The sequence below is a fragment of the Rhinatrema bivittatum genome, chromosome 2 (assembly GCF_901001135.1).
Source record: "Rhinatrema bivittatum chromosome 2, aRhiBiv1.1, whole genome shotgun sequence".
Lineage (NCBI taxonomy): Eukaryota > Metazoa > Chordata > Amphibia > Gymnophiona > Rhinatrematidae > Rhinatrema > Rhinatrema bivittatum.
In genome coordinates, this window is record NC_042616.1 from 548,161,580 (window position 1) to 548,178,140 (window position 16,561).

Consider the following 16,561-nt stretch of genomic DNA (forward strand, 5'->3'; position numbering starts at 1 on the left):
TATGTTCCTTCACCCTCTTAACGCCGTCTGAACACCTGACACTGCAGCGTTTCGGAGAATTCTCCTTCTTCAGGGGAAACAGCCAACTTGTGAAATCATCACTTAGGGCCTTAATTTCTAAGGCTAACGCATGCTTGCGCTAGAAAAACGTGAAGCCCTGGGCTTTTCCTCCGGGAGCTTGTAAACTTTATTGTCTTCCAGGTATTTAATAAGTTGCTCCAGCTGTTCGCCAAACAGCAGCTTACCCTTGAAAGGAAAGGAACCCAGCTGAGACTTAGATGTAGAATCCGCCACCCAATGACGGAGCCACAATAGCCTCCTGGCTGAGACTGCCGAGGACATCATGTGCACAGAAGTCCTGAGAAGATCGTATAATGTGTCAGCCGTGTAGGCAACCGCCGACTCTATGCGGTTCGCCTGTTCAGCCTCACCCGGAGAAAGTTCCTGTGATGTGAGCAATTGTTGAACCCAGCGGAGGGTAGCTCTTTGCATAAGGCTGCTACAGACAACTGCCCTTACCCCAAAGCTGAAACCTCAAAAATACGTTTAAGTAAAATCTCCAATTTCCTATCCTGAAGATCCTTGAGTGCTGTCCCTCCAGTCACGGGAATCGTGGTGTGCTTGACGACAGCCTTAACAGCAGAGTCCACCTGAGGGATCTTGAGGAGATCTAAAGATTCCTGAGGTAACGGGTAGAGCTTTGCTATAGCTCTACTACTGACCCTTAAGGATGCTTCAGGCAAATCCCATTCTTTAGAAACAATCTGAAAAAGTTTTGGATGAAAGGGAAAGGTTTGAGGTGGAGGTGAAAGCCCTGACAAAACAGAATCCCCCGGGGAGAGGTCCAGGGTCTTTGGGGGCAGGGGAACTTCCAGCTCTCGGAGCACATGCGGTATCATGGGATCCAACTCCTCCTTACTGAATAAACGCAGCACCTGCGGATCATCTCCCTCCACTAGGACAGCAGTATCTACTTCAATATTCACATCCAGATTGGCCAAGTCCTTAAGGGAAAGATCTGCAGGTGCCGAGGGCCCCGGAATCTCAGGAACTGCAGCAGGAATAGAGAGACTCGGCCCAGAAACCCCCGGGTCCGGAACAGGACTCAAAAGTCTGGCTCGGGTAGCCCCTGTATTATTTAAGTCCACTTCAGCCTCTAAGTAGGCTTTATGCATTAAGAGAATAAATTGGGAGGAAAAGGGGGGTTGTTTCTTTAACGGCCCCCCCCTGGAGGAAAAATCGAAGGAGGGGCTGTAAGAGGGAGCGAATCGTGCTGCCTCTGGGGGCTTAATGCCAGCAGGGAGAGAGGAGGAACCTCCTCCTCCTCCCCAGTGCTGCTCTGCATCGGCACCCGATGCAGACAAAATGGCCGCCACTTTTTCCCCTGAGCGTGCCCGGCCTGAATCCTTTGGCTGCCGGCACCTCCGATGTGCCGCGCAAACGGGAACTCCTCCCAAACATCGGCCTCCACGAGGGTCCCTCGACCCCGGGAAGACAGCGGGAGCAGAGACCCTCGCGGGAGAGCCGGCTCCCCGACTCCCCACAAGCCGCACAAGTGTGTCCATGCGGCATAAAAAAGGCACGAAGGAACTGCTTCAGACTGGATGAGAGAAGCTCACCCCCTCCGGAGGCCCGGGAAACGCGGCAGGCGTAAGTGCTGACAGTAATAACAATGAATATTTAATAATAATACCTTGCTCTTTATTTTATTATGCCTCTTGATTCTCCTGTTTCTCTTTTTTTTTTTTATCTGTCACAGCCACCAGAGGACTAAGCGTCTCTGGTCAGGGCCAGAGGAATGACCCTTCTCTGGTGCAAGGTAGAAAAGGGGAGAAAGTGACCGGCCCACCGGTAAATAGTCTCCTCAGTCACCAGGCTAGCAGCCAAAGTCTCCGGGTATAAAGGCTTAAGGGCAATGCCCTGCCTTAGAGAGAAATTCTTAAGCATCTTTCTTGTTTTTTTTTTTTTTTTTAATTGATCTAGTCAAAGGTAATAGACAAGATATCAATAACCAAACCTGGTCATGTCAAATACATGTAATTTGAAAATTTGACAGGGATCAGGACCGCAGGTCATGCCTCTGCATCTGCTGGAGTCAGAGAGATACTGAAGGGGATGTAGGTGGCACACCGGTATGTATGGGGGTGCCTTTTTAGTTTTCTCTGACTCCATCTGCTGGAAGGGACGCATAACCCAGCAGTCTGGACTGATCCTGGTACTTACAGGGAACGGTTATTTACTGTTTTGGATAATAGAAAGACTAGGGGGCACTCCATGAAGTTAGCATGGGGCACATTTAAAACTAATCGGAGAAAGTTCTTTTTTACTCAACGCACAATTAAACTCTGGAATTTGTTGCCAGAGGATGTGGTTAGTGCAGTTAGTATAGCTGTGTTTAAAAAAAGGATTGGATAAGTTCTTGGAGAAGCCCATTACCTGCTATTAAGTTCACTTAGAGAATAGCCACTGCCATTAGCAATGGTAACATGGAATAGACTTACTTTTTGGATACTTGCCAGGTTCTTATGGCCTGGATTGGCCACTGTTGGAAACAGGATGTTGGGCTTGATGGACCCTTGGTCTGACCCAGTATGGCATGTTCTTATGTTCTTACTACTTGTTTTGTTTTGCTCTGTGTTATGTGAAAAGCATTTATGTGTGAGAAATGTAAACTGTTGAGATTTTCTGATAAACAATATAGAAATAAAATAGAGGATATCAGGACATACCAAAGGCGCATGGGTGCCTGGAGATGTCGTTAAAGGTGGGTAGGATTATCTGTCCCACAAGGTAAAAGAGGGAGTGATGATGCAAGACGTGGAAGATAGCGAAGCAATGACAGAAGGCTCCAAAGGAGTCATAGGAGAACTGCAGAGGCAGCCTTTAGGCCAGATGACAAGGACTCTTTAGGTAAGAACTGATCTCTGCATGATGTATTGCTATGTCAAACAGTACACTGTTACCCTATCACAGTTCTCTTTAATAAGTATATTACACATTTTAAAAAGCATTTATGTACAATAGTAAAATACAAGGTACAATTATTGTAAATGAGCCTGACTTAACAACATGACTGGATGAGATCTACAGTTTTCTCCATATCATCCCAACAAAAAGTGTCAAAAGGTTTATTATAAATGTTTCTGCAGCAAGAAATTTTGTTTCTTACCATAACAGCACCATACTAAAATTAAATAAGAGGAATAATGGGTAGAATTTATTTCATATGGATTTAGCAAGCACTGCCAGGGGAAATGGTGTTCCTTAAATGAAAACTCAGACACATGCCTTATCTTTTTTTTTTTATCTGGAGAGAATGTTACTTGTTAACTTTTAATATTAAGCAACCACAAAAAACAAATTGCATTGTGATTGCTTAATGTACATTAATATACAACTCTGGTTGTACTGACGCAAGCCATAATGAGTCAATACAATCAGTTGTATATTAAAAAAAACTAAATGCTTCCATGTACTTTAAATATAAATAGCTACTTTAGGCAACTCTTGGTAAAAGCTAAAACAAATCTCAAGTGATCAAAATGTATATGGAATAACCTAACTTGAGAGTTTGCTGATAGCTGCTGACTCAAAACATGTATCAGCTCTCCTAATGCTGCTTTGTTCTGTTATCACTGCTTTCCAATCCCAGATGACAGCTTTACAAAGAGGTGCAAAGCATGTACAGTATTTCAAAGGACATAAAAAGCATACAAAACAAAATCTTCACTGAAATGCACGTGAACTGTTTTAAGATAATTAGGTATGATGCATGTGTTGATGAATATGATAACCCTTTACATGAAGTTTCATAAATTGTTCTTGCAGCTGAGCTGCCTGCTAGCAGATCACAGAATACTTGTTAAGTCCAATAACACCGGCTGTCTGTTCAGGTGGGTCCCAAACGAGAAACAGTTTCCTCCTCCACCAAGTATCAGCAAATGCCTTTCATCCTGTAGAAGGACACTACTGTGATTGTGCAGCATTAAAGGCCACTGGAGCAGAGACTAAGAAAAGAAAGATAATTATTATTAGCATATTAGTGACTTTTACAGTACGTATAATAGTGCCACAAATTGCCATGTACACACTAATGGATCTTCATGTAGCTAGAGGTCACCAACAAGGAAAGGTGAAGGAAACAGGAAGAGGCCCCTACCAGCATAAAAGGCACATAAGCACAAAAATGGTTATTTCTCTTAGATATCCATGTAAATGATTAGCTAAATATCTTGCACATTTAGATATAATTGATTTCTCCTAAGCAGTTATGTTTTTTTCTAGATCAAAAGATTATCAACATTCCAAATGGATCTTGAGGCTTTACACAGAAGTGTGCTGGATCCTGCATGTTAAGCCTTTACTTTGATAATCTGTATTTGGGAATGATTAGCTCCCAGAATATTCTTCTTCCCCCCCCCCCCCCCCCCCCAACACACTTACGATTGAGGGCTAATGGGAATGAATACAATTTTCCTTAGAATGTTGTAAGTCTGTGTTAAGAGCACTCCAAGTTCTACAATACTCTGCGGCAAGATTGAGCTCCGGTCTCCCTAGATGGGTGCACATCTCTCCTGTTCTTCATGAGCTTCACTGGCTCCCTATACATGAACGTATTTTGTTCAAAACTGCATTATTGATTCGTAAACTGCTAAAGATTGATTTTTTGCCCTGGATTAACCAACAGATGGGTATATGTAGGGGCTTTTTGGATATACCATCCTTTTGACAGGTGCGGCTTACTGACATCGGGGCACCTCTTCTTTGTCACCGGCCCCACATTCTGGAACTCTCTACCCATGGACCTGCGCATGACTGAATGCATGGCTACCTTTAAGAAGCTGCTTAAGACACTTAAAACAGTTCTCACGTTGTCATGCTGAGCTGGAAGTAATTGTAGTTTTTACTTTGAAGTTTTACTTTGTTTGCTTCGGTGTTTACTGAAGAGGATGTTGGGGAGGTACCCGTAATGGAGAAGGTTTTCATGGGTAATGATTCAGATGGACTGAATCAAATCACGGTGAACCTAGAAGATGTGGTAGGCCTGATTGACAAACTGAAGAGTAGTAAATCACCTGGACCGGATGGTATACACCCCAGAGTTCTGAAGGAACTAAAAAATGAAATTTCAGACCTATTAGTAAAAATTTGTAACTTATCATTAAAATCATCCATTGTACCTGAAGACTGGAGGATAGCAAATGTAACCCCAATATTTAAAAAGGGCTCCAGGGGCGATCCGGGAAACTACAGACCGGTTAGCCTGACTTCAGTGCCAGGAAAAATAGTGGAAAGTGTTCTAAACATCAAAATCACAGAACATATAGAAAGACATGGTTTAATGGAACAAAGTCAGCATGGCTTTACCCAGGGCAAGTCTTGCCTCACAAATCTGCTTCACTTTTTTGAAGGAGTTAATAAACATGTGGATAAAGGTGAACCGGTAGATATAGTATACTTGGATTTTCAGAAGGCGTTTGACAAAGTTCCTCATGAGAGGCTTCTAGGAAAAGTAAAAAGTCATGGGATAGGTGGCGATGTCCTTTCGTGGATTGCAAACTGGCTAAAAGACAGGAAACAGAGAGTAGGATTAAATGGGCAATTTTCTCAGTGGAAGGGAGTGGACAGTGGAGTGCCTCAGGGATCTGTATTGGGACCCTTACTGTTCAATATATTTATAAATGATCTGGAAAGAAATACGACGAGTGAGATAATCAAATTTGCAGATGACACAAAATTGTGCAGAGTAGTTAAATCACAAGCAGATTGTGATAAATTGCAGGAAGACCTTGTTAGACTGGAAAATTGGGCATCCAAATGGCAGATGAAATTTAATGTGGAAAAGTGCAAGGTGATGCATATAGGGAAAAATAACCCATGCTATAATTACACGATGTTGGGTTCCATATTAGGTGCTACAACCCAAGAAAGAGATCTAGGTGTCATAGTGGATAACACATTGAAATCGTCGGTTCAGTGTGCTGCGGCAGTCAAAAAAGCAAACAGAATGTTGGGAATTATTAGAAAAGGAATGATGAATAAAACGGAAAATGTCATAATGCCTCTGTATCGCTCCATGGTGAGACCGCACCTTGAATACTGTGTACAATTCTGGTCGCCGCATCTCAAAAAAGATATAATTGCGATGGAGAAGGTACAGAGAAGGGCTACCAAAATGATAAGGGGAATGGAACAACTCCCCTATGAGGAAAGACTAAAGAGATTAGGACTTTTCAGCTTGGAGAAGAGACGACTGAGGGGGGATATGATAGAGGTGTTTAAAATCATGAGAGGTCTAGAATGGGTAGATGTGAATCGGTTATTTACTCTTTCAGATAGTAGAAGGACTAGGGGACACTCCATGAAGTTAGCATGGGGCACATTTAAAACTAATCGGAGAAAGTTCTTTTTTACTCAACGCACAATTAAACTCTGGAATTTGTTGCCAGAGAATGTGGTTCGTGCAGGTAGTATAGCTGTGTTTAAAAAAGGATTGGATAAGTTCTTGGAGGAGAAGTCCATTACCTGCTATTAGGTTCACTTAGAGAATAGCCACTGCCATTAGCAATGGTTACATGGAATAGACTTAGTTTTTGGGTACTTGCCAGGTTCTTATGGCCTGGATTGGCCACTGTTGGAAACAGGATGCTGGGCTTGATGGACCCTTGGTCTGACCCAGTATGGCATTTTCTTATGTTCTTATGTTCTTATATTTGTATTTGTTTACTGTTTTTTTTTTTGTTTTTTTTAATATATTGTGTATGTAAACTTGTAAGCCATTTTGGGCTGTGTATAAGCGGCATAGAAATCAAATAAATAAATATTTTTTTTTGTATCCTTATGAATCCCTTAGTTTCTGGAAAGGATTATTCTTATTTGCATTTGAAACATAATTTAAAAAATATATGGCAATTTCTGGCACTCATGTTTGTTCAAAAATGCTGCTTCCTTTCTCTTCTAGATTTTTCCTTCCCTCTTCTTACTCCACTGAAAAAGGGATGCCTAATGGTTAGAGTAATGGGCTGGGAACAGAAAACCAAGTTTCAAATCCTGTTTCTGCCACCGACAGTTACTCTAGGGAAATCATTTTATATCCCATTACTTCTGGTACCATTTAGATAGTAAGCAATTTGTGGCAGGGACTCATGCCTACATAAAATATGTTGTACAGCATACTGGTGTGCAAGGTGCTACATAAATACTGAAATAAATGGTTTTCCTCTCATCTTTCTACTCTTTCACTACTACCAGTAGTATTTATCATTTCTAAAGCTCTACTACACATATGCAGCATGGTACAGAAACAAATAAGATACAATCCCTGCTTCAAAGAGATTACAAGAAGAGCATAAGAACATAATTGCCATGCTGGATCAGACAAAAGTCTATGGAGCCCAGCATCCTGCTTCTGACAGTGGACAATCCAGGTTGCAAATAGCTGGCAGATCCCATAAAGTAGATCTAATTCCTATTACTCACTCCCAGTGATTAGCAATAGCATTCTGTAGTCTACCTGGTTAATAATGTGTTATCGACTTTTTCGCTAGGAGGAACTTGTCCAAATCTCTTTTAAAGCCCACTATGCTAGTTACCTTGATCATATCTTCTAGCAACAGATTCCACAGCTTGATAGTGTGCCGAGTGAAAATCTACTTTCTGTGATTTGTTTTCAATCTGCAGGTTGTTAGTCTCATGGAATGCCCCCTTGTTTTAGTATTATTTGAAAGAGTAAATAACTGTCCTTTATTTACCTGTCCCATCCCACTTATGTTTTTATAAAAAATCTATCATGTCCCCTCTCAGCCGTCTGTTTTCCAAGATAAAGAGCCCTAGCTTGTGTAGCCTCTCATCATAGAAGAGATATTCTTTCCCCTTTTTTCATTTTTATCGGCCTCTCTACACCATTTCAAGATCTGCTATGTCTTTCTTGAGATGGAGCCAACACAACTCCACACAGTACTGAAGATATGGTCGTACCATACTTACCTGATAATTTCCTTTTCTTTAGAACAGAGAGATGAATCCAGAACCAGTGGGTTATGAATCTCTACCAGCAGATGGAGACAGAGCAAAGTAGACATCACAGTATATATATACCCCTGCAGTGACATCAGCCTGCCAGTATTCTCTACAAAAGCCAACTGTGGACAAACTAACAAAAACTTGATTAATATCAAACACTCATTCTAGTACTCAGCCAACAGGAAATACTAAACTCAGATAAATAATGTATTAACACTAGTCTAGGGACTAGATTAATATTTATTGGTAACCCCTGGAACACGTAACCATGCAGGAGGACCATAGCACAATCATTCGGCAACCAAGGGTGGGAAGCTGGATTCACCTGTCTGTTCTAAAGAAAAGGAAATGATCAGGTAAGCAGTAATTTCTCATTTCTTAGCGTCCAGACAAATGAATCCAGGACCAGTGGGAAGTATGCAAGCTACTCCCGAATACGGTGGGAGGCTGCCCGCAGTCCGGTCAAAAATGCACGTGCAAAGGCTGTGTCTTCCCGGGCCTGCATATCCAGACAATAATACCTGGAAAAGGTGTGTAAGGAGGACCATGTCACAGCTTGGCAAATCTCAACAGGAAACAATTTAATTTCCGCCCATGACACTGCCTAAGCCCTAATGGAATGAGCCCTAATCTGACAAGGCAATGGCTGCTCAGCATCCACATACACGGCCGTGACTGCCTCCTTAATCCAGCGATCTATTGTAGCCCCCAAAGCAGGCTCACCCTGTTTACTTCCACTGTGGAGGACAACAGGCGATCTGTCTTCCTGAGAGGTCTAGAAACCTCCAAATATCTCACGATTATTTTCTTAACATCCAAGGGTCACAACAGGCGATATTCCTCCGCATCTCTCTCCCTATCCAGAGACGGAAGGGAAATGGACTGATTCAAGTGAAAATCCAACACCACTTTTGGCAAAAAGGAAGGAACAGTACACAGCTGTATCGCCCCTGAACTCACTCGAAGGAACGGCTCCCGTTAAGACAAGGCCTGCAGCTCAGATATTCTACGTGCAGAACAAATTGCCACAAGAAACACCTTTTTCAAGGTTACTGCAAGGAAAGTTTATGCATTGGTTGAAACATACAGCTCGCTAAGAAATCCAAAACCAGATTAAGACTCCACAAGGGCACCGGTAACTGCAAGGGAGAAAGAAGATATTTCACACCTTTCAAGAAACGGGTCACATCTAGATGAGCCGGCAAGGGATCATCATTCACCTGACCCCCTGAAACAGTCGAGAGATGCTACTTCTACCTTTAAGTAATTAAGGGCCAACCCATTATTCAATCCATCCTGCAAAAATTCCAAAACGAGTGGGATCTTACCTGAATGAGGAAGAACTCCTCAATCTTCATACCAAGCCTCAAATACTTGCCAAACCCACACATAGACTAAGGAAGAGGAGAACTTTCTCGCTCCTAGCAAGGTGGCAATCACCACAGAGGAATATGCATGCTTCAACAAGCGAGCCCTTTCAAGGGCCATATCGTAAGATAAAATTGAGTTGGATCTACATGAAGAACAGGCCCCTACTGCAACAGATCCATGTGCTCCAGAAAAAGGAGGGGGGAGACTACCAGGAGTCTTCACGGATCAGCATTCCATGGTCGCCTGAGCCAATCTGGTGCCACCATCCCTCTGTACCATTCTGCCCAACATGGGCCACAGGGGAAAAGCATACAGCAGCTTGACTCTCTGGCCATTCCTGCACGAGAGTACACTAACAACCTTTCTCCATTTGGAAAACTGACTATTTAATACTACCCTCTGTTTCAGGACTATTGCGCCCGGTCGCAGATGGCTGCGACCTCTCATACTCACCTCTTTTTTCCCTGCTCCGTCTATTCTGGGAAGAATGGCGGCGTCTGGCCGCGAACGCCGAATTCTCCGGACGTGGGCACTGCCGCCCACCATCTTACTTCTGGAATCATCTAAGGTGAGCGCGTGCGCGCAAGGGCCTCCTTTGTACCTGTCATGGCAGGAACCTCGGGGGCGTCCCCTCCCGATGACGTCAACTTGATGTTGTACTTAAGTTGACCGGCCCATTGCAAAGACGAGTTAGCAAGGAGTTCCCTCGTTGCTGAATCCGCTCCAGTCTCAAACTCTGTTCCAGATTCCTTCTTGGCGTGTGGACGCTCTTGAGTACCTGCTCCTCGGGGGCTCTTCCGCGTCCTGGCTATCCGCTCCTCGGAGGGCCTTCTGCCTTGGACTTCATCTTGTCCCGCTGCTCAGGACATTCTCCTGGGACTTTCTCATGTGAGTACCTATTACAGATTTCTGCGATTCCAGCCTTACTGAAGCTATCCTACGGTGTACCCCGTATCTCGTGCCACTACCTTTCTCTTTTCAGTTCTACTGATTCCATTCTACCTTGAGCTGCAGGGAAGTGCCATTCCAGCTACGAAGTCCACTTACAGGATCTGCATCTCTGACTACCTCACTATTACCACGACAGATATCCTCGGTGTACCCCGCACCGTGGGCCACTACCGGATCTGCACTTCTGAGGTAATCTCTATCCATCTACAGACACTTCCTGGCATACCCCGCTCTGCGGGCCACTACCGGATCTGCACCTCTGAAGCAATCTCCAGTCATCTACAGAGACTTCCTAGCTTACCCCGCTCCGCGGGTCACTACTGGACCTTCTCTTCACTGGCACCTCTCTGGGTATACCCCATGGCTCTGAACCATCTATTTGCATTCCCCGCTCTGCGGGCTCTGCCTTTGTCCTGCACAATAAAGTTTCTACTTTACAGCTGTGTCCTGTGCTGCCGAGACTACGCCTACCGATGGCGAGGCTCACAGGGCTCCTCCCTGTGGGTGGAGACAACTCTCAACTCGGCCTAAGGTTCACATCCGTACAGAAACATAAAGACTTTTAACCAGTTACAAATCCACAACAGAACAATGCCTCCTCTCCCATGAATTTGTAATTTCCTGAGGAATCTCTCATAGGGGACTTTGTGAAATGCCTCTTGAAAGTCCAAATACACTATATCAATTGGATCATCTTTATCTATGTTTGTTTATACCTTAAAAAATTTGTAAAAGATTGATAAGACAAGACTTTTCCTTGCTAAAACCATGTGGACCCTTTCCCACTAAGCCATATCTGTCATGGCTAGTGATTTTGTTTTTATGAATGACTGCTACCATTTTTCTTGGCCCAGATGTCAGGCTCACAGGTTTATGGTTTTCTCAGATCACCCAGGGCCCTTTTGATATTACATTAGCTACCTTCCAGTCTTTAGGAATCATGGCTATTTTAAATGAAAGGTTATAGATTACTATTAACATGTTAGCAATTTCAAATTTTAGGTTTTTTTTTTAGAACTCTGGGGTGGATGCCATCCGGTCCTGGTGATTTAATACTCTTTAGTTTATCTATTACATAACTCCTCCATTGTCACGGATATTTGTTTTAGTTGCTCAGAATCTCCATCATTAAAGAATGTTTTAGGTGTGGATTTGTTCCCAACATCATCTTCTGTAAAGATGAAGGCAATGAATTCATTCAATATACTATTTATTTATTTATTTATTTATTTAAAAGTCTCTTATATACTGCTTATTCATAGCATGGTCTAAGTGGTTTACAATTTAGGTAGCACATACATAATTTATAGAGTAAAAACACAGGCATTGAAAATAAAATAAATTTGATTGAAATCATATAAATATAGTAAAAAAATTAATATTTTAAGCAAAGCAAATAAAAGTAACAGACAATATAATGCAGGGAAGGTATCGTAGGTGGAATGGTGATATTAGTCTGTGTATGGTAAATTGAAGGCAGAGCATTGTCATTTCTAGTCTCGCGTTTTTAACTGTTGGAACCTTGAGGAGGTTTTTGTTTAATGATCGTAAATGACGCTGAGGTTGATATAAGCGGAGAGTTGTTCATAATCAGATAGCCAATGGATTGTGAATTAAATTGAATATTAAGATTAAGATTTTATATTGAATTCTTTGTTAACTGGCAGCCAGTGTAGGTTTAATAAAACTGGAGTTATGTGGTCTCTGAGTCTGGAGTCAGTTAGGAGTCAAGCAGCAAAATTCTGAATAAGCTGAAGCAGACAAAGTGTTGAATCTGGAAGGCCATTATTTAAGGAATTACAGTAATCTAAACTGGAGAGAATAAGTAATTAGAGTACAAGTCTAAAATCATCTTGGAATAGTAGAGGCTTGAGTCTTTAATAAGTTGAGTTTATAAAATGAGGTTTTTGTTAATTTTGATATATGTTCTGACATTGACAGTTTTGAGTCCATGATAACTCCTAAATTGTGTGCTTGCGTGGTAATTGGAATGGAGTGTGAATTAAATGTAAAATGTGACCGGGGTGAGCATGAAGAGTTTGGAATGTTTGATATGTATATTAGTTCTGTTTTTGCATCATTAAATTTCAGTCTGTTATGTGTGAGCCAGGTTTTTATTGTGTACAAATATAAGGTAATTAATGAAAAGGTGTGTGCCCATGAGGAAGTGTAAGGGATGAGCAACTCTATATCGTCAGCATAAATTTTGAAATCTAATCCCAAACCTGATAGTATATGACATAATGGGAGAAGATAATTGTTGGAATACATGGCAGATAATGCAGAGTCTTGTGGTACTCCAGTTGTTGTGGTGTACCAGTCTGAGTGATGGGTTTGAGGTTTATCTGCTGAGAACAATTTGATATAAAAGAAGTGAACCAATCTAACACAGTATCTTGAATGCCAATGAACTGTAAGCTTGTCTTCTCTGAGCACCTGTTTTGCTCCTCAGTCATCTAGCGGCCCAACTGACTCCCTTCACAGACTTATTGCTTCAAATGTATTTTAAAAAGTTTTGATTAGTAGTTTTTGCCTCTCTGGCAAGATTTTTCTCAAAGTCTCTCTTGGCCTGTCTTACAACTATTTTATATCTTGCAAGTGCTTATGCTTTTGCTTGTTTTCATCATTTGAATCTGCTTTCCATTTCTTGAATACTGCCCTCTTGGCTTTAATTGCAACTTTTACCTCAACATTAAACCATGCTGGCAGTCATTTGGTCTTCCATTGACCTTTTTTAATGCATGAAATACATTTTATCTGGGCTTCCAAAATTATATTTGTAAACAATGTCCTTGCCTCATGCAATCTTTCAACCCTTGCAAACACTCCTTTTATTTGTTTTTAACTAAATTTCCTCATTCTATCATAGTCTCTCTTTTTAAATTTATATGCTACTGTAGTAGTTTTACTTAATGTCCTCCCCTCTAGTGATTATGTCAAATTTTATTGCATTATAATTGTTATTGCTTAGTGGCCCCACCACAGTGTTGCACCCGGTCGCAGATGGCTGCACCCTTTCTTTCTCACCTCTTTTCTTTTTCTTTCCTCTCCTCTGGGCAAGATGACTGCCTCCGCCTCTCTCCGCCGACCTCTCCGGCATCCCCGGACTGGCATAGGCGATTGTGTTCGCCATTCTTACACTGAGATCACTTAGGACGCATGTGCCGTCCTCTTTTTTGAAGACGTCATGGTGGGAACCTTGGGGGCATCCCCACCACATGATGTCACTATCTCCGGGTACTTAGCCTCCGATCCAGCTACGAGTTAGCAAGGATTTCGCTCCAGCTAATTTCGACTCCTTCAGAGACACCCGCTCTGAATAATCGCTCCTACAAACCCTCCGGGGTTACGCTGGCTACACTAGGGCGTTCTAGGTACCCGCTCCTCGGGGGCCTTATTCGTTCCTACCCACCCTCCGGGGTTTTGCTGTTCCAGCAAGGACGCTCAAGGGACCCACTCCTTGGGGGTCTTGCTTCGCTCCTATCTACTCTCCAGGTTTCCCAGCTCATCAGGATCCTAGGTACCCACTCCCCGGGGTCTTGCACTCACCTGCCTTCCTCCTGGGTTAACCTGCATCTACAGAGGATATCTTGGCTCCGGTGCTCCGGGCCTTGCATCATCTCTACATCCATTCTGCACAGGCCATCTCTTCAGCAGCTACCAGCCTTCATGAGTACCTTCTCTCTTCAGTCTCTCTATCTTGTCTCACCACAGAATAGATTCTCAGCGTACCACGCTTCGCGGACCACTACCGGATCTACCATCGCTGACTACATCATCTGTGACTGGGTTCTCGGCCTACCTCGCTCCGCAGACCACTACCGGACCCTTCACTTCCAGCTTCTGGTGAGATCTTCCCTGCACTTGATACAACTCAGTGCCTGGGCTGAACTAATCAGAGACCTACTCCACTGTCTGAGGAACGCAGCCTGCTTCTCAGGCCTTGCCAACCTCTGTATAATAAAAGCTTCTATTCTCTCTGTGGTCATTACTGAAGAGTTAGTCTATTGCTATATTTTTCCCATGGGGCTCCTCCCCGTGGGAGGAGTCATCAATACAGCAACCAAGGGTCCACAAACATGTCAAACTTACAACACCCGCTTCTGATAATCTCCTGTCCTACCGCTGCCAAGGGGAAGCCCCAGCAAGGGACTCCCCGCACTGCTCTTCCTGCTTCTCTACTTTTTTTTTTTTTTTTTTAAACTTTAGGAACAAAACAAAAAAACCAACTACTTCCCTGTAGAGTCCGACAGAGGCAGTGGTAGAGGAGAGAAGGAAGGGGAGAGGGAGCTGGACCACCAGCTATCACTCCGCCGGTTGATATGAGGACAAATAACGGGGTTCCCAACCCCTGCTCGTCCAAAACACCTACGACCAGGGGGGATGGTCCCACCAGGACCTCACAACCCCCTGGGAAGCTCCAAGAGAAGACTAAATCCCTTTTTTTTTTTGCTTGGGTCATAACCGCAGGTTGTGCACCACCTCCATTTGCTGGAGACAGAGAAATACTGAAGAGCAGCAGGTGGCTCACCAGATTAAGAGAGGGCGCTCTCAAAGTTTTTCTCTGTCTCCATATGCTGGAAGGGAGGCAAAACCCAGCAGTCTGGACTGATCTGGGTAAGTACAGGGAAACAGAAGATATCAAAATGGCTCTGAATCAATCCATGGTGACACTGTACCAGTTCCAGTCACTCCATCTTAAAGATACAGCAGAACTAGAAAAGGTACAGGGAAAAGCAACCAAGATGATAAAGGGGATGGAACAGCTTTCCTATGAGCTAAGGTTAAATAGGTTAGGGTTCTTTAACCTGGAGAATAAATAACTGAAAAGAGATATGATAGGGGTCTATAAACGCTTGAGTGGGGTGGAACAGCTAAATAGGGAACAGTTGTTTAACCTTTCAAATAGTACTAGGACTAGGGGACACTCCATGAAAATAATAGCACTTTTAAAACAAAAATTAAACAAAGCATTTTTTTCATTTAATGCACAAACTATGGAATTTGTTGCCAGAGGATATGGAGAAAAGTTAGTATAGTTGGATTTAAAATGGATTTAGGCAAGTTCCTGGAAGAAAAGTCACGTAGATTTGGGAAAGCAACTTTTTATCTGTAGTTATGAGCAAAAAGGACTGGACCTATTCTTTAGTATCCAGCCGGATCCTTGTGACCTGGATGGCCACTGTTGGGCTTTTTCTTTGGCCCAATATGGTATTTCTTATGTTCTTATAAAAAATGCAACTTTTTTTCATGTTTTCATTTCTTATTTGATGGCTTTTGTACATTACCTTAACAGAGGACAGGACGTTTTCCAAATACATTGATTAATTGAAGACGGTACCATTATCAAAGTGTTTCTCCTTACTCCTTCTGCTTACTTTATTGTTGCCAACTATATGCTGGAAATGTGCATCAGCAGCTATATGGCAAATTTAAGGCATTGCAATGTATACAAGCAAATGCTGAGTAAATTCTTAATCCCAACCCTTCTAATATTACTGGTCCTGCTGCTAAAGAAGGAGCAGCTTGCAAGAGGGAGGTAGGAAGCACTTTTGTCAGCTGCAGTCAATCCTGTCTCCTCTTGTGGTTTATTAGTTGTCAGGAACTATACTGACTACATAATAAGGGGCAAAAGTGGCAGCATTTTTTGCCTCCCTCCTAAGCCAGACCCGCTATAATAAACTGTGGAAGGCTGATGTGTGCACATTCTTCACCATCACTATTAAACTAGATTTCAAGGCACCAGTGTGACACACAGGTTTGGTTTTCAGGATATTCCAAATAAGAAAAATGTAGCCATGTGGTATAGCCAACACTCATGAATACAAATTCAAAGCAAATAAAGCTCTTGATTATTCATTGTAGGGCGGATTTTAAGAGCCCTGCTTGCGTAAATCCGCCCGGATTTACGCGAGCAGGGCCTTGTGCGCCGGTGCGCCTATGTTCCATAGGCCTACCGGCGCGCGCAGAGCCCCGGGACTCGCGTAAGTCCCGGGGTTTTTCGAGGGGGGCGGGTCGGGGGCGTGTCAAATCGACGCGGCGTTTTGGGGGCGGGACGTGGCTTTTCGGGGGCGGGCCCGGGGGCGTGGTTTCGGCCCAGGGCGGTCCGGGGGCATGGCCGCGCCCTCCGGAACCGCCCCCAGGTCGCGTCTCGGTGCGCTAGCGGCCCGCTGGCGCGCGGGGATTTACGTCTCCCTCTGGGAGACGTAAATCCCCC

At 43.3% G+C, this 16,561-nt stretch overlaps 1 protein-coding gene across 1 annotated transcript in view; it reads right to left on the reverse strand.

Moving 5' to 3' along the window:
* Positions 1-2,970: 2,970 nt before the first annotated feature.
* Positions 2,971-16,561, reverse strand: part of LCMT2 (leucine carboxyl methyltransferase 2) — a 106,109-nt gene continuing 92,518 nt past the window's right edge. The window contains exon 14 of the mRNA XM_029590891.1: positions 2,971-4,007. Coding sequence (XP_029446751.1) covers positions 3,849-4,007 — 159 coding nt within the window. The 3' untranslated portion in view covers positions 2,971-3,848. The remainder of the gene's footprint in view (positions 4,008-16,561) is intronic.